Consider the following 23,970-nt stretch of genomic DNA (forward strand, 5'->3'; position numbering starts at 1 on the left):
TTTTTTTTTTTTGTTTTTTTTAAGGAGTTGAGGGGAGCTCAGCAAGGAACTTGTTTCTCAGCCAGCACACAAGAGGACAAGAACCTTCACTCTCCCCCTGCATTTAGCAGCATGTCCCCACCCAGAAGACTGGAAGCAACTGGGGAGGAAGGGACAGAAACTACACTGCAGTGTTTCTGTTCTCCCCAGCAACTCTGCCAGGGTGTGTTCCCCCCAAAAGCCCCACCTAACAGCTCTCCACAGCCACAGTGCAGGTTCAATGCTGCTCTCTTTAAGGGATGACAGCTGGTGAGCACTTCATCCTGAATTTCTGATATTCCCTCCCTTCTGAACAGTAATCTGGACAAAGGAAAACGTTTATAGTATAATGCATCCATCCAAAACCCACAGGAAACTGTTGCAAAAGACGTGCAGTTTCTCATTTCTCAAGTGTTTAGGTGAGGACAGAAAAAGGATCACAGTTTCATCACAGCTGGAGGGAATACAACATCAATCTGCCCATTCTCACTGATGCTGTATCAGAACAAGCAAGGAGAAATGTTCTTCACACTTGTTTCATCCCTCAAGTCTTTTATGATGATGTCATGCCTGGGTGACAGCACATTAATTTTCATATACAATTTGTGGAAAATATGTGGGCTGGTACAGCACAATGTCAGTCTTATTTGCTGGCATGAGTGTGTGTGTATAAAATGCAGCGGACAGATATAAAGGATGCTTTCAGCAGTGCTTCTCTGTGAGTAGTTTCTGTACACTACAAAAATTTGTCCACAAAACCCTATATGAGCATCATTTTATCTGTTAAAAATGAAGTCAATAAATAAATAAATCTGCAATTCAGTAATGGTGTGGATAATACACTTGGTAGAACTGACATTAACATTGTCAGAACTGAATCCAGGAACTTGAATACCTGCACATGGCCTAATGCTTTGAAGAATGCCCTTGATCCGCAGTATACACAGCCCAAATACCTTCTTTCTGGCTGAACATTGTAGCTTGAGATCTGAAACAGCACAATGCCAGAAGGTAGTAACCTCCTGACAAACTGAAAAATACCCCAACCAGGGAAAGGACAAACAACAGCTAAAATCAGAACCTTCGGTAAACTGCCCTGCTTTCTTCTGAGACTGCTTCAGTCCAGCAACAGTGTTACACAGATAACACTGAGATAACTGTTTGGACATTTCTAAATAACTTATTTGCACGCCTCAGCTAAGCTAATCTTGTCTGTCACCAACTTATCTGAAACCTGAGATGGTTCTGAGGAGAGATATATTCTGCAGTTGACTTGAGTTCAGATATTTTGTGACACTGCATAATACTGAAAAGAATTGCCTTTGCATATAATGGACCAAATCTGTCCTGCCATGAACCCAGATGTAAGGTTGGGCTTACTAGCACAGCAGGGAATAAAATACACCATATTTTCAGTCAGTGTTACAACTAGGCTTCTTCCCTTTTGTTTCCTTCCAAAGGTGCAATCAGTCAAATCTTGTTGGCAGTGTATGTTCTATACTTAGCTTCTGTCCATTTAAAATAATTATGACTTCCAACTATATTGCAAACCAATTTCTATTTTCAAAATCTGAATTGGCAACATTATTGTGGTGCTGCTGCCAGTCAAATGAATTTAGATGCTCTTTCATTGCATTTCATTTATTTTCATTTCAGTTGCTCTCTTTTACAGTCTTTAACCACTTGTCACTAGTGGCTCACGAAGCATTTACTCTCAGTAATGTGTTCAGTGATTTGACATTCAGAATCTCATTTGAAATTTCAAAACCCAAGATGGGTCAACAATTCCACTGTAACTCCATATTCTACAGGATTTCAAACAACAGGAAGAATTAGTCATTTTTCACAAGTCTCAGCAAAGGATAGTTTTCATCATCCTACTACTGCTTTATTCATTTAGTTTCAAAGGGAAAAGGTAGCAATACATATCTGCAACTAAAAGCCTGCCACACTAAAACATCTAAGGCAAGAAAAATCAATTTTGCAGATTCAAAGAATGTTTCAATCAAATACTGTAAAAGTATTTTTGCAGTGGTCCCCAAGTGGCGGGTGGCTCACACAGCACTCACTGGAGGTGAGAGGAAATGACCTTATATTGTGCCAGGGCAGGTTCAGATTAGATACTGGAAAAAAATTTTCACTGACAGAGTGGTCAGGCATTGGATTAAGCTGCCGAGATAGTCAGTGGAGTCACCACCTCTGGAAGTGTTCAAGACGTGTCTGGATGTGGCACTTGTGGATAAGGTTTAGGGGTGGTTATGGTGGTGCTGGGTGATGGTTGGACTGGATGACCTTGAAGGTCTCTTCCAAACTTGATGATTCTGTGGTTCTGTGATATAAATATAGAAAAGCATGTGCCTTTTGGACGAAGACAGGCTTTCCATCAATGGGCTGGCACAATGTCATGTGTCTGTAAGCTGAAGAGGGGATTTCTCTCTTTTTGAGTCAGGGTTCACAGGAAGAAAAAAATCTAAAATCACCTCTAATCACATGTCACTTGAACCCAACAGAAGGAAAGAAGAGAAGATTTATATTTTCTGGAGAAGTTGAAGTTTCAAAAATGTTTTCATTGATATGTATGCTTAGGCAAAGATAAATTACTTTGGGCATGGGGGGAGGGGAGAAGGACAACAGTGTATAACTGACAATCAGATCAGGGTGCCCATGTCACAAATTCCCTGTGTGTGCCCTCTGCGTGAGTGACAAGAGCTTTTATCTCCTATATTCCACATATTAAAAAAAAAATTGTAAAAGTTACCTCATTCAGCACAGTATCTTTCTCCACACCAGAAGAAAAAATACTATAATGATAATGGCTCAAGCTAAAATGTCTCTTTCATATAAGAACAGTCATAATTGCATTTTCACATTCATGACTTAGTTCATCCTGACGAAATTTTAAATCCTATGCCACTTTAAACATGCTCTGCTGAAACTTTATCCACTGAGCCAACACTTTACTTGGACACACACACACAGGTCCAGCTGACCATCAACGAACACAGACACAGACTCTTATCCTCCCTCTCTTATTCTCCCAAAAATTCTGTTAAAGCAAGCAAGAGCTGTAGGTACTATATTCCTACCAAACACTTTGGGTGAAAGGCTAGGAAAGCAAACACTAAAACAGGAACAACCCTTCCTCCACCCCCCTCCCAGTTCTTCCCTGTCAGTACTGGAAAATACCTGAACTGTTTTCAAGAAAAAAAAAAATTACTATGCCTTGACTACACGCCACATACCTCACAAGGGAAAAACACTGAGGTAGTTACGAAAAACTGAAAATGATCCTTTCAAACAATAGAATGGAAAACAAGCTTTGCTTAGGTAGACGTGTTACTACGTGTAGACACAGACAACATATTCACATACAGGTGTAGATACGGCCTAAGACACAGCAAGCCAAGTGCTTGAAACAGCTTTATGTTATTTCTTTCCAAGGCTGGTAAATGCTTTTGTTACAAAGTGTGATCAGTGTATTACTAGCACAGGTGCTGCCACAATAATTTCTATATAAAGACACAGCTTTCTTGGACTGAGAGTGCACCAGAAAACTTCTCTGAATAAAACATTAAAATTCACCTCACATTAGGACCTTGTTCCCTCAGATTACCTTTTTGCTCACTTTTTAGCTATTCCATGCCAGTCATATGGCAGGAAATAAGATCCTTTGGAGGAGGCATCAGCAAGAAAAAGAAATGATACAGTACTAAAATAAACTTCTGAAGTGTGAAAAAAATGACAGCATTTGAATAAAGAATTGGCTAGAAAACTGAATTAAAATGAAGTTTTAGAGCAAATCTGAGAAACAAAAATAACTTTTAAAGAGAAAAATGTTCATCTATATTTATCCAGGACACTTGCCAAATTTCTATCCATACACAAGCACACATATTCACTGCAGAGTACAATTATACCACAGGCAGGCAAAAACTCAAAATGAAGCTGCTGGCAGATATATTTGAGCTGGAATACTTCCGCAATAATAGCTCATCTAAGTTTCATTATTTTATAGGTCTTCAGAAAAAGTGCAATATCCAGTCTTTCCTGGAAAAACCCACTCTATTCCACTCCACGAGTGAAAAGAACAGGATGGGAAGAAGAATTTGGAGGGGGGCAAAGGGTAAGGAGAAGGGAGAGAAAATGGTTTAAAACAGAATGGCTAGATTTGCAACATTTAGAAGACAATCCTTGAGCCCTCCAAAATGCCAGTGAAAGTCTGTTTCAGTCCTCTCGTTCTCTGCACATCTGTGCTGTCTTCATACAATAGATACAAGTAACAGGTGCATGATATCAGTTCCAAGAAAACAGCAAGAAAGTCATCGTAGTAAAACAAATGTAATGGTTTTGCCCTTTATGAGGAAGATCAAAGTTCTGAGTCACCCATTTGAAACAAATTTATACAAAACCCTTCTTGGCTGGAGTTGCTCAAAGTCCAAAGACAATTAGACCACTGAGGCATGGTGACTTATAAATCAAAGCACAGAAGCTAGAGGACTGGGGTGAGGAGAGGTAGCTCAGCAAATACAACAGAACATAATTTTTGGTCTGAAATCAAAGGTTAGGAGATTAGGGTAGCAGAACAGTTGCACTTACCTGGTGTGGCTGTTGGAGGAGAGGCTTTCCCAGGGCTGCACGCTACAACCTGTGACTGCATAGGCTCCCCCACAGCTCCCATCCAGTTTCATCAGCAAGGCTTTTGCTGCATTCTCAGCTGTCTTCCTGCAGTCATGAGCCCTCTTAAGCATCTGGGTGACATTTTCATCACCTGTCTGGTCCCCTAGTGTTCAAACAATGTTTCAGACAGAAATTAAGGCAAGAGTACAGATCCTTCTACTCACTCTCAGTTTATACCAAGACAGTGACAATAAATTACCAATCTGTGCGGTAAAAGCAACTTCACTTCTGTGTGAGCATCAGAGGTAACTGGGATACTGGCCTGAATGCATCCCTCTCCCAGTCACAAGCTCCAGGTACTTGTGGCTCCAGGCAATACGTCTTAAGTGATGTATGATTTTAGCTTGTCTGTTTGTAATGGTTTGCATTCTGCATTAACACTGTGTTTGGATGCTCAAATTATGAACACACTGGAAAAGCCTCAGCCTCAATTACAACTCTTACTCCAGTGCAGTGTGGTGTCACAGTGTAGTCATTTCCAGAGCTTCTTCTCACAGGCACCTTGATCTCAAGCCTGATGGTTTGCCAGGACACCTTTTCACAGGCCATCTGGCCAGACAGAAGAATTGCCCTGTGCTCAGAAGCAGCCTCTCACAGTTTACAGTCATGCATACTAAGCCAAAAGAAAACCAGCACTGGTTTACTAAATTGCTCTAATTTTTACTGGTTATACAGCACCTGTGTAGCTGGTAAGCTTCAGGAGAAGCAGGACTGAAACCACCACTGTCACTACTCCTACAATCTTCCAGCTGCAATCAAGTCATTAAATTAAGACTGTTACTGGCTACACAGAAAATCTACAAATGCATTTGCATATTAAGCTACATAATATTCATACTTTACCAAAACCCAATAGCTTGCTCTGTGTTAGATTTCCATTTAATCCTTGTTCAAGTCAATTACCTGTACTTCACACTTGCTGAGTGAAGTGCATGCACTAGAAGTAACATTTATGAGGAAGAAAGGAAGGGTGAATGTTCTGTTAAGAGAAGCTGGATATGCTCAGCTTTAAGTAATGCAACTCCCATGAATTCTCCACTCACAGATGTTGATATAAAGCTTGACTGATCTTCAAACCAAACATCTGTTATTTTATCTAGGTGTGTTAACCAAATTTCATGGTGAAATAAAGGTACATAAACCATACACAACTTCCTCCATGCTGTACTGTGTAATGGGAAATTTGCACTGTTTCTCAGGGCTGTAACTGATAATACCATAATTAAGAGCTGTAGACAGACACCTACCTAAAAATTTACCTACAATCTCTTCCATAAAACCCATGTCAGACGAAACCCTACTAAAACCCGAAGTATTTCTCCCTTCTAAGATTTCTTTCAACCACGTACAGGAGTAGAAAATCCAAGCCTAAATTCAATTTTGCTACTCAATGATCTGCGCCAGCTGGGAGAAGTCCCCTAGCACATTGTGGAAAGGAATGAACAGAGTTTGGGAGAAAGGTGGAAGAAAATCTCAGACTTCCCCTCTACTGAGAAGCCAGTGCTCCTAACACACCAGGCACTTGCTATGCCTCAGCACAGTATGAAGTGTTATTCTCTCTCTGAATGTTTCCCTTCTTTCTACTTGAAAATTACTGTGGCTGCCTTCTCCTATCAATAAAAGGAATGGGATTAATAACACTGGAATTTCATTGCGTAATCACCTCTTTCGATCAGAAGAATGGAGCCATCAGCAAAGTCAAGCTCCGAATTTCTGAACTGTACTGTACCTATGATAGTGGCTTGCTCCACTACTTAGCAGGCAGCATACTAAAAAAGAACACTTAGCCACAGGATTAACTAACCACAAAATAAGAAAAATCCAGAACATACAGGCTAAACAGGATATAAAATGTTTTAAAATTTCAGAGCATTTAAAAAAATTTTTATTTGTAACTATTCAGTACTACCTCTGTATTATTTTAATCCCAGTTTTTCATAGATTAGACTCAGTTTCTAGGGAGTCAGTCTTACTGAATCTGGATTTGGAATTACCACAGCTGTATGGCCCTAAGATACCTGTGCTCACAAGTATTGTTTAATTATTCCACTCTGTACAGCTGCATGCCTACAACAGTCTCACCCCTGCCAGAAGAGGCATCTCCTCGTGATAGCATATACAGGTGAATTTAAATTGCTCTCTTGTATTTTCCCCTTATTTTTGGGGTGTGTAAAATAATTTAGACAGTTAAAAACAAAAAAAGACTGGAGAACATTCTTAAGTAATGGGTCATGACATGATTCACCATTACAACCAATTTTAATGCTAACTGACATGCCAAAAAAAAATTTGATTCATTGACATCTTACCAACAGAACCAACACCTGCAGCTCTGAATTGCCCAAGAATGAGACTCTGCTCACTTTCTGCCAATGCCAACAGCAGCTCATATGCTTCTATGCACTGTTCACTGAAAGGGAAAACAAAAATCACACAAAATATCAACTGCAATTTAAAGGGGAACAATACCTGCAATAGCAACAACAAAAATAGAGATAGCTGATTAATTTCATGACTCTCTACTACTTGTCTAGCAGCAGGGATATTAAATAACATTATACACATTGCCTATCACAAGCATTCAGCAGTCTCCCCATTCTTATAACAGTGCCAGATTGGCCTCAAATAATGTAACAAGACAAAAGAGAAGAGAGCGACCTGAAATAAAGGAAGCTCCAGAAGCATGTTTTAAACAGATGACAATACAAACAGTGGTCAACGTGATCCTTCTGAGAAACTTTTCCCAGACCTTCTTACTATACAAAATACAGTATTCTATACAATATAGTTATACTACACAAAGTGTTGTAAGAAGAAAAGAAGATGCAAGAAAAATACTTCTTGCTCTGTACTGGCTGTAAGATCTTCCTCCTTAAAATGGAACAGCTTCCAACTATGAGTCACACATTCCCTGTTGCATTTTAATGTTTTTAAAAATACATACTAATACACTATTATACTATTAACTATACTAATGTACTAATATACTATCAGCAATTTACACTTCCTTGCAATTTGCTCAAGGCTGACAGTAAAAGAACACATTCTTTAAAAGGCATACAATTTGTCCCAAGACCAAACCTGCCTGTCCCAAATTAGTTGCAGTTGAAGGTGTTAAGTGACACGATATTTCTGCGAACAGTTTGAAGCAAATTTACATACTTATTACCAAATATCAAGCCATTAATCCACAATCCCAACTGATGCAATACAAAGTCATTCTGAGTTATGTGGAGTATAACACTTCTGGTCCACTGCTCTCGGGAAAGGTACAGAGAAACTGTGTCTTACGGTTGGATTCAGCAAGACAGTCTGAGCCTACACACAACCCCTAATTCAAATGTTAATTCAGTACTTAAGAATGAAGAGATAAACCCCTACATTCCTGTTAGATGCTGGTCAACTAGAGTTGAAATACACTGTAGCAATAACTTCAGTTGGGTAGTTTGTCAAGTAGTTTGACCAAAGGGGTGCTTTTCCAGGGAGGAAACAAAAATTAAACAGTATTACTATGGCACACTAACAACTTCACTCTTCAACACTTCTACCAAGTCTCCCCCAGCTCTCTCTTCCTGGCTGAGCCCCTTGTGTAGCTACATACCTGTACTGCAGTGCCAGCCTGAGGGCTGTGGCATTGGACTCGTACTTGCCCACAAGCATGCTCATCCTCTCTGCATTGCTCTTGCACTCCTCCAGTGTTATTGTAAGCAAGTCGTTCTGGGATTTCAGGTGCTCAATACGGCTGCAAAAAAAGAAGTCATTTGCAACCCTCAAGCTTAACTTGCAGTCACTGTCCTGAAAATTCTAGGACAATCATACTGTGAAACAACAAAAATTTTTTAGTCTATGCAAGTGTTTTTTAATGAAGATGGCAAAATCCATCAGTTCTGTATCCCTTATCAAAAGCCAAGAGGATAGAAATTTCTCTTAGCTCGTCCTCTCCTCCTCTCCTTCTCATAAAATGTAGTCATAACCCCATGCAGCACCAGCAAGCAGAAAGCTGTACCCTTGTTGTGCAGCCACAAGACTGCTGCATAGGAGAGTTTCATATTAACCTTTTGCTCAATTTTTCTGCCTTCATTCCTCACTTTCTGCTGCCACATTTGCAACTTCTTTTAAATGGCATATTCATTAGTGTGACTGTGGGTGTGTGCAGGGATCATGCAGTTGCATAAATGCCTCCTTTCTTCTGAACATCCAGAGTAACCATTCCACCTGAAGTTGTGTTTGGGTTGTGATTAGAGAGCAAACTTCCGAACTACGAATGAGGTTTCAGTGGGGCAATGTAATCTTCAAATGTTCAGGGAACAGTCAAACAGAAGCTTAACCATAATAACCTTCTCAATGAGATTAACTGTGAACATGAAAATAAAGATTCAGAATACCAGTATTACTGTTTATTCTCTCTGTTGACAACTGAGATGTACTATGCCTAAGTGTAAAAACTGGATATATACCAAAACAACAGAGACCAACAATTTGAAACCTTGCACAGGTAGCTAATGAAGAAATCCATGCCATCCAGGACTATAAAATCACTGACTTCTTGAAAAAGAACAATGAGAATGGCTAGTATACCATTTTTTCAGTTGCCAGAATAAAGCCCTGACTTTTCTAGCTGCTACAACTCGTCACTTTCTGTATCTTGACATCTTCTATAATGATACATGCTGTCAAAGCATAATTGTGCAGTGTGCAGAAGAAAAGAAAAAAAAAAGAAAAAAGAAAACAAGGATCACGTTTTGCAGCACTACAAAAACATGAGCTATAAATAAAGGGATATTGTACTGATCAGACTAAATTTGAGCAAGGCGTGGGGAAGACAGAATTGGGATAGAGGCACGCTGAGACATGATTCTCATGTTCGTGATCCACAGTTTTGATCTTATGTGCCAAAAAAGACACAAAACACTGGTTTTGATAGAGCTTGCTGAAGGGTAACCCCAGCAGTATTTTAACTGCAATCAGAAAGCTGCAATCTCTCTTCTGCAGACAGAAACCTATTTCCTGGTATATATGCAACACCACCACATATCAGTACATTTATCGAGACGGTTAAATGCCATTATTCTGTTTCCTCAGGACAAAACAAAGCAAGATAATTCCAGAATGATTCCAACTAAGTTATGGGAGTCCTTATTTCAAGGAGTGATGTGTCTTACGAAAACTGATACCATGACTACTTGGTCAGGCACAGAGAAGGGACACTCCACAGTTCAGACAAGGGAAGGTGCCATGCTGATCTAATAAAGAACAAACTCATACTCATGGAAAGAATCATTTAGCACACAATTCAATCTCCTCTTCAGCAACCACATTCCATGTTTATCTGCAGCTGCCACAGCTGAGCTGGAACTGAACTAAGAAATGTTCCAAAAGGGTAAAAAAGCAGCAAACTTTAACAAAGCTAACAGAAGACAACATGCGTGAGCACATCTAACTTTCCAGCTCACCTATTTAATCTCTCCGTCTCCACTTCAAACTCTCGGATTTTACTTTCAGAGATAGCAGATCCATGTGAATAGAGAGTCTGGAAGATTTCCTGAATGTTTGAGCAGTCTTGGAGGGAATGTGCCAAATGTTCAGCCACGGTACTAGACACCTGCACAGGGCAGTTAATAGATCATTGTGAACAGATATCCACTGGATTTCTCCCAGATACTTTCTGCATTGAGAACTGCATTTGCTTGCATGCACTCCCTTTAAGGCATTCATTTTTCAGTTTTTGTTATGAATTTTACATTGAATAGAATATTTACAAGATTCCATTTTTAGAAGCCATTTTGTTCTAAAACTCTACTAACCAAGGGTGAAGTCCATTATTTCATTATACTTTTAAAAACCTACTATGCAAGTTATTTATGTTCTTGAGAGCACAGCAAAGGGTTAGAGCCAAGTTCTTCAGTAAAACAAATATTAACACACAGTAACAACAGCATTACTGATTTACATTGGATTTCAAAAGCAGAATCCAGTTTGCTGTTGGTTGAAAGTTGTGAAATGCAACTGGAGAGTCTTCTTGAAGAGTATTTTGGAGGAACTCACTCCAAAATTTTCCCCTTGAAGTCACTCAGCAGAGAGAGTTCTATCCACTGGTTACGAGAAAATGACATCTTAATACTGGGTGAAATATTGTTTGTTGAAATATTTTTCTCAAACTAGCTTTTAAAGTATTTTCAGATAGTTCATATATTAATTTTATTAAGAAAACAATGCTTTTATTGGAACATGGATCATGCATGCACACAGTTTTTAGTCCTTACCCCTATGCTGCTAATTTCTGATCCTAAGACAGGTCTATCAGATGATGAAGACTCTGATCTTGTCTTTGACAACTTCACTCTTTCAGCAATCTGTAAGGCAGAATGCTGCACAGGTTACACAGCAGCACACACCCCATAAAGATCACACAAAACCCATGTGTTCTCTAGTTACACTTGCAAAGCTGAAGCAAACTACTAGAGAATTGAGTCCTGTGTTGTAACCAAGAGAACTACCATCAATAATGTTTAATTCCTTTCCACAGCTCAAGTTCACAGACCTGCTTAGGACTCCCTTGGACATCTCCCAGTTAATCCCACATTTGCACAGCACAAAATGAAGCCTGCTTTCCCCAGGTCATGAGAAGGATTACAAACAAAAAATCCCCACCTTGGCGATGGGAATGTCGTTGCTGCTGCTGCTGGTGCTCAGCTCTCCCGTGCTGGGGTTAACGGGGCGATTGGCAGGAGTGAGACGGCTCGGGCTGGACGGGCCCGTGGCCTGCACGCTCTGCAAACGAGTCTGCAGCTCCCGAACCTGCAATAAAACATAACATTCTGATTTTCCACTTTTATGGTTTAAATAGTCTGGAGATTTTCTCATTGTCTAGCCATGTCTAATTGCTTCTGGCTTCAGCACAGAAGTTACATTTTTGTACTGTGGTGGCCGTGAAGTTTTCACGTGGGGAGCAGATGAGTGAAGGTTATTTTAAAATCCCACTGCTGTCAGTTTTTTGAACTATTTGCAATGTGGAAATATGCAAACATAACATTGTAGAATAATTACTCAAAGTTTCAGATGTACTATAGGTATAGGAGTTATTCTCTCTGGGGTAAAGCTAATGCTCCAGCCTAAGATAATGATGGCTAAACAAATCAAATAACAATCCTCCTGTTAATGGAAAACTCCAGTGCTGAAAAAACCTCTTGACATAAATAAATCACATGATGACTTGGTCATATTTAAAGGTTAAAGAAATTCAAACATTAATAATGCTTCAGAACTACAGTCAAATAAAACTACCATTTAGTGAGCAACGAACAGAAAAAAAACCCCCAAACCAGTAAAGAACTCAACCAACAGTCTGCAAAAGCTCTCTGTAAATGTACACTGCAAACACTGCATGGTCCTCGTAACACATCAGATACTTACAGAACTGATGTCAAAAGATTTTCAGTTTAAAAGGTCAAAAAAAAAAAAGAAAGAAAGGTCTGCAGGAGCCAAACTACAGCTGTGCTAAAGATTATAGTGTTTACCTTGGAATAATTCTTAATAGACAAGGAATAAATGGTCTGCTTAACACAACAGTTATGACACAAGGTAAAGAGACAGAGCTCATTTTTCCCACAGATCTCAGAGTCTGAGATGGGAGAAGGTGAAAGAAACCATCTAAAGAGGAAATTGCCCTGAACACAATTTTTCTTAAAAACAGAGGTTTCTATGTGATTTCATTGGAACAGTCCATCTACAAAACAGAACTGGTGAAATTTTATCAGAAGTCCAGTCAAGTGAAGTTCAGCCTATTTTGCATCTTCCCTTGTATGTAGCATGAAATGGAACTGTGATTCCTACTTTCTAAAGCAAGGTGGGATTTTATACTAAATACATTTATACAAAGAACTAACTAAGCAAGCTGAAGCCCCTTAGTCAAAAAACCCCAAAATTAAAGTTGCATTAAAGCTTAGACTTTCTTAGGTGGAGGTGCATCTGGACAATGTTTTATCCATCTCTGCTTGAAGTAGCAGCAGCAGTCATGTGTTCTCTGCACAACAGATGCTTCAACCTACTGCACAGAGGAAAGAGTTCAAGTTGGAGTGCTCTCCAGTCACCAAAGCAGTATCTCATGCCTCCTACCATCCTCTACAGCCTGCTTCCATTTCCTGAAGAGTATTCCTGCCTCTCCCTCTGTCATATACAAACTGAAGGACAGACTGCCTGTGCACTTAGTGTCAAAAGAATTTTTAGGTATTTGCAAATTACAAAAAAAAAAGAAAAAAACCCTGTGTGTTTTACATAACATGGTATTTTTAAAAAGCAACATTAAAAGCACATAAAAGTCAAACTGCACTCCTAAGTTCCCTGTTCAGTTGTGGAGGAACATTACACCTTGAACAAAATTATTCCAAACAACTAAAGTACACAAAACCTCAAAATCAAATTCCCCAATGTTTAAAGTAACTTGTTGAAAAATGGATATGGGTGCTTGACCCAGAATTATACATTTTAACTGTAATTATACCATGAAGTTAACTGAGCAGAGTGTACGAAGTGCACATTCATACCAAGCGTCTTCTATATATTTGCAGCTGAAGCCTCCTTTGTTCTAAATACTGACATATTTAGCTTCAACATGGGTACAGCTGCACTAATGCAAACCTTAAGGACAGAAGTGCTCTACTGGTGCAAACCAGTAATTTCAGCCTGTTGATATGCATAAAGCTGAAATAAACCATGCGTGCATATTTTTGCTTGCAGATGTGGAATGTCAGTGCAGATAGGATTTGCACTGTGGCATTAACACTGAAAAAAAAATAAAAAAAGCAAACCCAGAACTTCATTAAGTCAAAATTGCCATTTATTACTTTTTTTTTTTACCCAGGCCGTTCCAAATTGAATTCTCTAAGTGCTTATTTTACAGCACTGTTTAAAAGCAAACAAAAGGAAGACTATTTAGATGTATTCTTTATAAAATTAAAGCCTCCATGTCCAACTTAAAAATCACTAAAATATTCACCTACGCTCAGAAGCCAGTCCTGAAAGATTCCAGTCCAAAAGCAAGTAACATTCTTAATTTAAGTGCAACCAGGAAAGAGAGTGGTAAAGTTGCTTAAATGCCAAGTGTTGGTAGACTCTGAAGTTTAAGACTACCTTATGCAAAGACTGTATCACACAAAACTCTAGTGCAGATAGGTTTCCTTCACTGTGTGTTTTCTTACTGGGCAGTGACTATCGGCCAGGACAAAGCTAATTATTCATACAGATCTGTAAAACAACGCTGGCAACAGACAGAAAAATGAACACAGCTAGGAGTGTAGTCAGGTAAAGATTTGCTCAGGAAAGCATTTCTAGAAGAAAACTCAGAGCACAGCACAGTTGTTAATCTGTGCAACTCACTGCTTTAATATTGTATTCTAGAAGCAACCACAACTTAAAGAAGCTGTCTGCTTATCTGTGTTTCTTGACGTATTTACTAATTCAGGCCTGCATTTGTGAAATTACATGCTGAATTGACTGCTACAAATAACTGTGCTAATTTTAGCAACAGTGAGTACTAGATGCTAATTCTGAGCAGGGTAACAGGGCAAGTTTGTCTGACCTGTAAAATCACCCATCTCACAATTCACACATTCACCAAGCATCTCATGACTGGGCTGCCCACCTACCACACTGCCCAGAGATACCTTAGGTAACTATCTCTGGTCACTAAAACTTCCATTGTAAAAAGAGCAGTATGCAGAATCTCCTCAGAATTTATTTTTCCACACTGGTAGCTATTCTACAGAAAAAATAAAGAATGACCAAAGAAAAGAAAAATACCCCAAACACAAACCAGAATTTGGAAGAACCATTTTCTTCTCTGGTTTGGTGAATGCATGGGTTATGAAAAGACTGGTTTTAAAAGCATGACTAAAAATTGTCTGACCCCCTGAATAAACAGTCTTTAGCATCATTACCAACGCAATATAAATTATTGTAAAGGTTAACTTGTAGAATGAAGGTAAACTGCAGTACTGCACTTGAGACACAAAAAAACCTCTTGGAAATGGGGGAGAGAGGAAGGGAATATCTTACAGGAAATCGATGACAAAATTGGCAAAATGCAATGGGTAAAGACAAGTACAGAAACAAACCCACAAAAGTTACATTAGAAGACTGGAAAAGTGTTGATTTCTGTGCTTGGGAGGAGGAATAACTAGGAAGGATTTAAAGATTATTGAATCCTTGTATCATACTAGTTTAAAAACAGAAACATGCAGAAGGGTATAAAAATTGCCATAAACTCCTGAAGCACTAAAATGAGGTGGAAACTGTCTGGCAAGCAGATCTTATTATATGATCAGAAAAAAAAAAGGAGTTGAGAATGGAGGGAAAAAGGAGAAATCCAGGGAAATGTCTGTGAAAACCAGAAAAAAAAAGAAATATCTTCTAAATGGTTGGAGGAAGTCCAAGAAACTAAAGAAGTAAAAAAGTGCTGGAACCTGGAAGGAACAGGAACAGGTGCATTAAGTGAGACACAAGGCAACAGAGCTGTTAGGTTTCAGAGCAATGGACAGCCTAGATATCAAAAAAAAGTCAGATACAAACAGATGTTCTCAAGCTACTAATATAAATATAAGTAACTGGAAATATCACTTATTAATATTTGATGTTTTGCAATTGAACCAATTGTTTAGCTGCATTTCTAATTTTTTTCCTTTGAATGCTGAGAATTGGAGTAAGCAATAGTGAAAAATTAAGGGTAATTTCTTACCACCTTAAGAACTAAATAAAGAGCAAGCAAGGATAGAGGAGAAAAGGGCTGACACACTACAGCAATGTTCAATTTATGAAAGACTTAATAAGATATTAACAGGTGTCACAGACATGTTTGTCCAAAGGTATCATGGGCTACAGAAAAATACCTCAGTGGAATACTTTTATTATTTGTAACCATGACTCTGGGAAGCATGTTTTTAGGCTTTTTATTTTACACACACATAGTGACAACTACATGATTCATTAACATATCCTAAATAAAAAACCACTGCTACAAACTGCCTGTTTTTGTCACTGATTTCCACATTCAAAGGACACCTGCTGCTTTTTTTCTAAACCAGTTTCAAATGAGGGACATGCCTGAGATTCTTTTTGTTCTACCCTACTTGTGACCTGTTTAATCAAACAGTACCTTTGAACCCTTCAAGTAACAGCACTTTTCCCCCCAGCATTTTAATGCTGCTTCATTTCCTTTCCCCTATTATACAGAGGAGGAAGATGAAGTACAACAAACCACAGTGAGTGAACCTTTCCCACTTTCTAATTTATTCATGCATACTGCAGATCTGTGGAGGAGAAGATGCCAAATCAAATACCAGTGTAACAATTCAAGCTGCTCTGAGTGGTGAGGATCCTTCCCAGCCAAAAGAACCCCTTACCTTTCATTCAGTCCTAGTGGTGACTATTTTCAGGCAGATAATTTTTAGCCTCTCCTATATCATGAGCACCACAGCAAATAAAGTCTGAGTTCCTGTAGTGTCTGTTGTGATCGACTGAGTATGGTAAAGAAATCTTTTCTGGTATCTGTAAGGTTCATTAAACACTGAGTATCTGCATGCAAGCTTGTAAACAGAAGTAAAACTCTTACCTTGTTGACACCCAAGAGGAGATGCTGCTGCATAAGCAAATACCATGCAACTGAAGGAAGCACAGAATGGAAATAGCTTTGGGCTGCTACCTCAGGTTTCTGGTGCTCACCAAGAGACAAGGACACAGAACAGCTCCAGGATCACTATCAGCTGTGCAAGCAGGTAATAATCTCTAAAGGCCCATAATGCATCAGTGTTCTCCAACAATCTGGAACAATACCTTCTGATCCCAACCGGAATGACAACAAAACAAAGAGAGACCAGCAGATCCTGCCAGCTTTGTGTCACCTGAGAACAGTGTGGGCCCAAGAACACCTGTAAGGCCAAGCATCTGAGTCCTGCTGTGGTAGGGGTAGGTTTCAACTGCCCACAAGAACCACGTATTTTGGGAGAGCCCTCTGCTAAAATCAAAGTTTTCTGGAGTGGGAAATGTGGGCAGTTGATGGGATCACACAGAAAATGCTAATTCTCCACTACTCCACAGATTATGTTTTGTTTAGGGTCTTAGTTGAAGACAGCTAATGAAATGGTTTTGTTCTGGTCAGTTTGGCGATTTCAGCTGAGTTTGAAGCAGGTACAGAACAATCCTCACAACTAGAAGCATGGGATTAACCGAACAAGCTGACATATGGCTCATGCAGAGAACAGACTTAACAGGCTTCCAGCTGGAACTGCCTTTTCAATTCAGACTTAGTTTTTCAGAACAGCCTCAGGGAAGCCTGAATGCTGCCCACATCTGCTGCTTCTTATGCCAACCAGCTCCTTAGGACTGGGCTGAGGTACCACTCATCTGGCAGCTTTCACAGGCAGTGACTAAAAAACCCACAATTTTTACTTTGCAGTTACAATGGAATTTATATGTTGTTTCACAGCTGCTCATTTGAATCCCTTGCTGAATACATGGGCTTTTGTATAAGAACACAAATATTACCTTTTCTTCTACTACTTAAGCCTGTTACTCTATACAGCAGTTGTAAATAGTGCTGACCTGATTACAACCTTATTCTCGCATAATAACAATATTAATCCCACGAACTGGTACAGAAGTTCTCCACCATCTTATCTGTATTACTGGACTCAGGATTATGGTCAGCTATGCGTAAGCAGTTTCTAGGGCACTGACCAGCCCAGACCTAAGCAGATTTTATTTTTAATGCAGCAATATAATACAGAGGTAAAATAAACCTCTGCACTATGAAATTAGCTGTTACACTGCAGACAACCTACAGAAGTAATCAATTACCTCATTCACTAATGACCTGTGGGAAACAAACCTGAATGTATGTTGTTCCTTAGCTTCTGTTCCAGAGAGCAGTTCAATCTGTTAACTGAGTGCCGTAAATACCTAATTAAATTAAATCTCCAACAAGCCTGAGAAAAAATGTATTGAAAGCACTCTGCTTGATTATGGGCATTGGTCTGAAGAAACAGACCTATTGATCTGGTCAACTTCAAGCTTGTTCACTTCACCCAATTTAATTTGAGAAAGACAGTAACTAAATTTTAGCTGAACCTCCTTTCCCATTCTCCAGGGAAATAATTTGAAGTGACTCTTGAGTTCAGACGGCATAGAGAAAATATTTCATAGGTCACAGAAAACATTTATTTTGTTGCCACTATGGACATGAAGCTACATTAAAAATGCAAATATGGTTTCCAGTGCAACAATTACATAGTGTGCAGACAGGGTCATATGTCATGAACTAACTTCTCTAGTGGGGGCAATAAATCAGTTGTTCTGCATAAGGATGATATTAATTACCAGATTTCAGTAAAGTCCTCTGTAGTTGCAAACAACTGAAACAAGTTGATGACCTTAATTCTGTTTCCACCAGAGATGCTTCCATAATAGAGAAGTGGCACTGCTGGCAGCCAGACAAAACATAGCAGAACTGTGAAAAGATGCTAAGGCTGGCTCTAGCATTATTGCCGCTGTGTTAACCTGGCTTTTTCTGCTTTCCTTCAGATACAATCCTAATATAATGATCCTGGTTTTAACAGGTTGTATATTATACAAACACAACTTTAATATTTTAAAGCTCCATTTAGAAAGTTTTTACTCCTTACTGTTTCTTCAGAACCACGATCTTCTCACCTCTTAGACACTTCACAGTCTAACTTCTGGCCTCATATAGCCACAAGTGGTTCATATTAATCTGTTCTTGCTCCAGTTTTGTCCCTAAGTTTAGAGAGCCATTACTCCCATCTTTATTTTATTTCTCTAGCACTTGTAAAGAGAAAACAAACTAAGATTTTATTTCGCCATGCTGAACAGGACAAGTCCCTTCTCCACAGATAATGCCCATTTCTCTGACCATTGTGTACATCATTTTCTGCCAATTTAAACTGCATCTTTACATGCATAAGAGATAAGAATAACATATAACATTCCAGATCAGACCTTGCTACTCTTTATACAGTTTTTCCAGTCTCTACTGGTACCTCATTGAACTGAATTTGCCACCATGGCTCAGCCATGCTGATCCCTGAGGGTACAACACCAACTCTCTCCCCTTTTCTGTTTCTGAACTGAGGAGCTCCTGGCTGCCAGCATAAATTCTTGTGACCATTCTTTCAAGCCCCTTAACTTGAATGCCATACTTCTCAAAACATGAATCTTTTTCTGTGCTCAAGGTCAGCTGTCTTTTTCTTGTTGGGTATCTCAGTATTGATCTGTATCACCTGTAGTGTCAATATCTGCATTAGTGTAAGCAAATTTCTCAAGCACACGCTTCTATTTTCTGCCTGCTTGTGTTGGTGTCCACCCCCTCAATTTGGCAACAATCCAGCCAGTCCACCAATGCTACTTCTGTAGCTGAAAGGGTAGTATTTCCTCCGCTAAAAAAAATTGTCACTATAAAATCAGTCCAAAAATTTCAGGACTGAAAACAGCCTATGGTATATAATAAGACAAAAATTTACAAAGGAAAAGCTGAAGTGGTCTTGCTTTATACAATAGGAGATTGCTATTCTTGCCTCATCACACATGCCTTTTTAGTGTTAGGAGAGGGTAGACAGTTCTGAAAAGGTTATTTGTGGCTTCTTATCTGAAGACTGGAAATCTCACGCAACGCAGGTTCATACTAAAATGGCGCAGTCACTGCAGAACAATGTTGGTTTAGAACACCAAAAAAACCTCATCTGCTGCCATCTGTAAAGAGTAATACTTGCAATAATTTACCATGATATGGTGGTCTGACTTGTCATTCAGACTGAACAAAAACCCTTAACTGCCTGTTTCAAAAACAAAGATACTTCATATCTAGCCAAAACTCTACAAATTTAACAGATACAAAGTTAACAGATTTTAAAAGTAACTGAGATTGAGGTCACATTCTCTTGGATCTTTCATCGTTTTTTGTGAACAAATTTCTCCTCCCCTTTTTTTTTACTATGGACTCCACACAAAGCACAAAACCTTCATCTGACCTTAAAGCATCATAAAATGTAGATAGGGAAGCAGGACATGGCTCGAACTACTTATTGTTCAGTGTGAGAATTATTACCCACTGACAGGAGTCTTGGTCTTTTTCTTTCTCCTAGTCACAAACTGAATTCCCATCAAAAACCAAAGAAATATTTGTTGTTTACAGGAAAAAAGAGCCTCACAGGAAAGTTCACTAGACGAACATCTGCTTTCTCTATAGCCAAGTTACATATGCTTCCTTGAAGATGAATATCAGTTTTTCTGTTAACACACAATTTCTGAAATCAGGTTGTTATGCACATTGGCTGTTTGTCACACACTCTTTTTCAATTATGTTCAGTTCTGTCCTAATTTTGTCATTTGTATAGCCCAGCTTTGGAAAAACAAAAAGCCCTACAGCCAGCACAGGAAGTGAGATTAAAGAGAAGCCTGTTCTGGTGACAAAATCACACAGGCTGGAGGAAGAAGGCGGCATCATCTGTGCAGCAGCCTTACCCTTCTACGCAGTCTGTCCCTCTCTTCACGGACAGCGTTCATGGTGGCCTTGGTCCTGTTGAGCTCCTCCTCTTTGCTGCACAGCATGGCTGTGAGGCTCTCATTCTCTTCCCGCAGGCCAGCCAGCTCCTTCTCCCACCGAGACCGCTCCTCAGACAGGTTTGGATAAAGGTCGTGTCCCAGCACACCCTCTATCTCCTCCACAGTCTGCAAAAACAGAGTCATCAACAAACAGAAAGGAGGGAAGACAATTGAGCAAGACTAATGGGTAGATGGGACAGAAATACGCGTTAACAGGCAACTCTACACATATATATACACACTCCTAGCCTCTCAACACCATTTGTTTGTTTCTTTTGTTTGCCAAGTAATAGCAAACAAAATTATTACTTATTTTGACAGTTTGACCATTTCATTAAAACATTTCATACTGACAAACACCAAAAAAGACAAATACACGCAAATAAAACATGTCACCTGTGAATGCCAGCAATCCTGGTAGTTTAATCTTGGAATACTTTAGAACAAATTAGTGACTCCTTGTCATGGGCGAGCACTGTATTTACTGTTCCCCTGCTGAGTAACAGGCAGAAATGAGCAGCCTGTGAATGTGCATGGCATGGAGCCTTATTTATTGCTAGACCAATGCCAGAAAAGGGCAAGGAAAAGAGTGGGAGAGGATTAAAAGAGGGCTCTTCTTTCCCATGTCCCTGAGTATGTTCTTTCCTTGAGGTGACAGCAAAATAAAAGAAAGAACTCTGCCCTTGGCTAGGCTTACAGGGGATGTTACAGCCTTTCCAGTCAGTGCCTAAAAAAAGGCTGGGTTTCTCTGGGACACAATGACATTCAGCACTTCCTGTCCCACCTCTGTGCTCAGAGCTGCGCCTTGTAGGCACTGTTTGGTATGAGGGATATTAAGGAACTTCCAGTGGGTGAAACTATACTACAAGCACCCACCAGCAGCAAGGGAATACTGCCATGCCTGAACTGACTGTCAGACTGGCCACCCAACATCCTGAAACACAGCATAACACTCAACGCGCAGTTTGGAATCTACTACCCAGTCTATGCTGTGCCTGTGTTCCGTTTCTTCAGCTATGGAAGATACCTGCAACAAGCAAAACCACTCCAAATGTTGCCCATAAGCTTTTGAATCTCCCTGGAGAGCAGTGTGTATTAAAATGATTGGAAGAAACATGGAAAACAAAAGAATATTTGACATCACCGGCAACGCAGAAAGTTTCACTTCACTGGCTAATAAAAAAAAAAGTTATAGCTAAAGCCTATACTTTTACATCTAATATGGAAGAGAACTCATGCACCAACGTTAATAATAATCTATTTAATTGTTTTACTCAAAAGAATATTTACATCCTGATGGGTCCCTTCCAATTCAGCACATTCTATGAACCTCTGATTCTCTATATAACAAAAATTGCTACCTTGTTTATTCTTTAAATTGGGAGGGAACAAAAGAACCAACTAGAGTACAGCTGAAAATTACAAACCTAGTTAGAGGGACAACTTTTTTTTTTCTGCATGAAATCTTCCCAGTGTTTTCAGCACCCTGTGACTTTGAGGTATCAATGAAATTTTATTTGTTCAGTTTATCCTTTTGAATTGTATTTCATGTCTCTTACATAAAACTGCAATACCTCTAGACCCACAATTACGAAACACTATTGACAGAGTATCTACACTGTAATTCTGCTTACAGATTTGACAGGAAACTGAAATCACTTTTCTGAAAAAGCAGAGCCTTGCAACATCTCTGAGATGAAAGAAGCCACAGCTCTCCCTTGTATTAGCTTCACTTGGACCCATAGGTCTGAAATTATGCCAAGGTAAATTATTTCAACACAGCATGAGGATGAGTTGAAGTTCTGAATAAGCACAGGGTGGTTAATCACATGATGTAAAGAGAAGCTCTGTAATGGCAGGGGCATTCTCTTTTGAGGATGCCAGCTTTATTTTAAACAGTGCCTCTTTGATGCTGATTTCTTCTCCCCCTTCTTCCCCCCGCCACCCCTCTCGAACTTCCCCTGCTGTTTTCTCATCCCTGTAATGCGAAGTTCAGCTGCTGCCTCCTTCCTCCTTATTCCCCATGCTCCAGTGTTGCTATTTTCCCAACCCCTCCCCTTCCTAAGCCACTGCTTCTCCTCAGAGCACTACTACTACAGCAATTCTCTCAGTCCAATATGCTACCAACCATCCTCTATGGAAAATGAAACATAAACACTGTACATAGATACAGCTATGTAAAATAACGTTGATTAGTTTTCTTCAAATCAGCATTACAGAGCAGTTTTATCTGATGTGTTGCTGCACAGCAGATAATTCAGGTATAATTTCAAAGAGTGTGGGATTGAATGATAATGTCGTGTTCTGAGCACAGGGCAGCAGGATGTCTTCTCATGGTAATTCCAGTCTTGTCTCTGACACTGCTATCAGTGCTCTGTGCCTTATTTTCTTTACAAGAAGTGTTGTGTTACAGACATGGTATCAGATTAAATCAGCAAGTATCAGTACTTCTTCAAATGGTGTAACTCAATGGCAGAATTTACTCCTAAGAGAATTTATGGAAGCCAAAAATTTAGACAGGTTAAAAAACACAGTAGATAGAAATAAGGAAGAAAATTCCATCCATTACAATTAAACACAAAGACATCATCTTTGGTTCATGTCCCTGCAGACCCACTTTGCTGGAAGCACCTTTGAAGGAAGGGGAAGAACATACTATGCATGTCATTTTTGATGCTGTCTTTCCATTAGCATCTGCCACTAGGCAGATGGACTTTTGGTCCAACCCAGTACAGCTGTTCTCACGTTCTAAATGTTTCATGCTTGGAAGTATTTACAGCTTTTTTAATCAGAAAAAATTTTAGTGGTTAGGTATCTGTTACTGCTGTGTTCTCCAAAATAAATGAAGCATTAACCAGACTATTTTGTGGAAATTTTCTTAAAGGACGCTTTCGTAACTGTTCAGTTTGAAAGACAATCTGATAAATTTAATTTCAAGGTCTTTTCAGTTTTTGTGGGACAGAAACAATTGAGTTAGCCAGGGTCACATGATTTGTATATAAGAAGCAAAAAAAAAAAATCAGCAGCAACTGCGTTAAAAGGAACCTAGTGAAATTTAACCACCAAAGCTGAAGGATTTGAACTGCTTAAATGCATTGTCTGCTGGTGAAGAAAGAAGTCAATAGTCAAGGCAAAAGACAGTCAGAATATTTAAGGTTTCCATTCACGATTCCACCCACTTAAAAAACCTCTCCGTTTTTTCTTTGAGGAAACAGGAAAGCAGAAATGACCTGCAGCGGAATGGTAGAGAGAGGCTCTACATGTAGGTTTTGCTATATTAAACACATCTCACTTCAGATATCTCTGTGGGCCTCACACAGGCTGATCTCTACCTATTCCCCAGAATCCATAGTCTCTCTTTTGGCGAATAGTGACTTCTGAAAACAGTTAACCCTAAAACTCCAAATAGTACTTGGCAACATTCGAAGTACTGGTCCTAATCCTCTGAGATATTCAAATAAACTGCTTTAATACTGATCCCAAGAGACCAGAAGTCAAATATACACGCATTCTTCAAATTACTACTCAACATTAATTTCTTTATATTTTGTTTTATTTCTCAGACACCTCCAGGGACAGAAGGAACTTCTCCCAGTAGTAAGACAAAGGGCTGTCAAAGCCATCTAGAATGGTCACAGACTTCCCCACTTCTAGAGCAAACTGTCA

The 23,970-nt window shown here is 39.3% G+C and overlaps 1 protein-coding gene across 6 annotated transcripts in view; it reads right to left on the bottom strand.

Annotated features, from left to right (window-relative positions):
• Positions 1–23,970, bottom strand: part of MCC (MCC regulator of WNT signaling pathway) — a 183,985-nt gene that overhangs the window by 24,147 nt on the left and 135,868 nt on the right. For all 6 annotated transcript variants that reach the window (XM_069002629.1, XM_069002630.1, XM_069002631.1 and 3 more), the window contains 7 exons: positions 20,224–20,430; positions 11,347–11,493; positions 10,959–11,048; positions 10,149–10,297; positions 8,297–8,437; positions 7,005–7,105; positions 4,615–4,798 (listed from right to left, as the gene is read on the bottom strand). In XM_069002629.1, coding sequence (XP_068858730.1) covers positions 4,615–4,798; positions 7,005–7,105; positions 8,297–8,437; positions 10,149–10,297; positions 10,959–11,048; positions 11,347–11,493; positions 20,224–20,430 — 1,019 coding nt within the window. The remainder of the gene's footprint in view (positions 1–4,614; positions 4,799–7,004; positions 7,106–8,296; positions 8,438–10,148; positions 10,298–10,958; positions 11,049–11,346; positions 11,494–20,223; positions 20,431–23,970) is intronic.

The sequence above is a fragment of the Aphelocoma coerulescens genome (assembly GCF_041296385.1).
Source record: "Aphelocoma coerulescens isolate FSJ_1873_10779 chromosome Z unlocalized genomic scaffold, UR_Acoe_1.0 ChrZ_unloc_scaf_1, whole genome shotgun sequence".
Classification (NCBI taxonomy): Eukaryota; Metazoa; Chordata; class Aves; order Passeriformes; family Corvidae; genus Aphelocoma; species Aphelocoma coerulescens.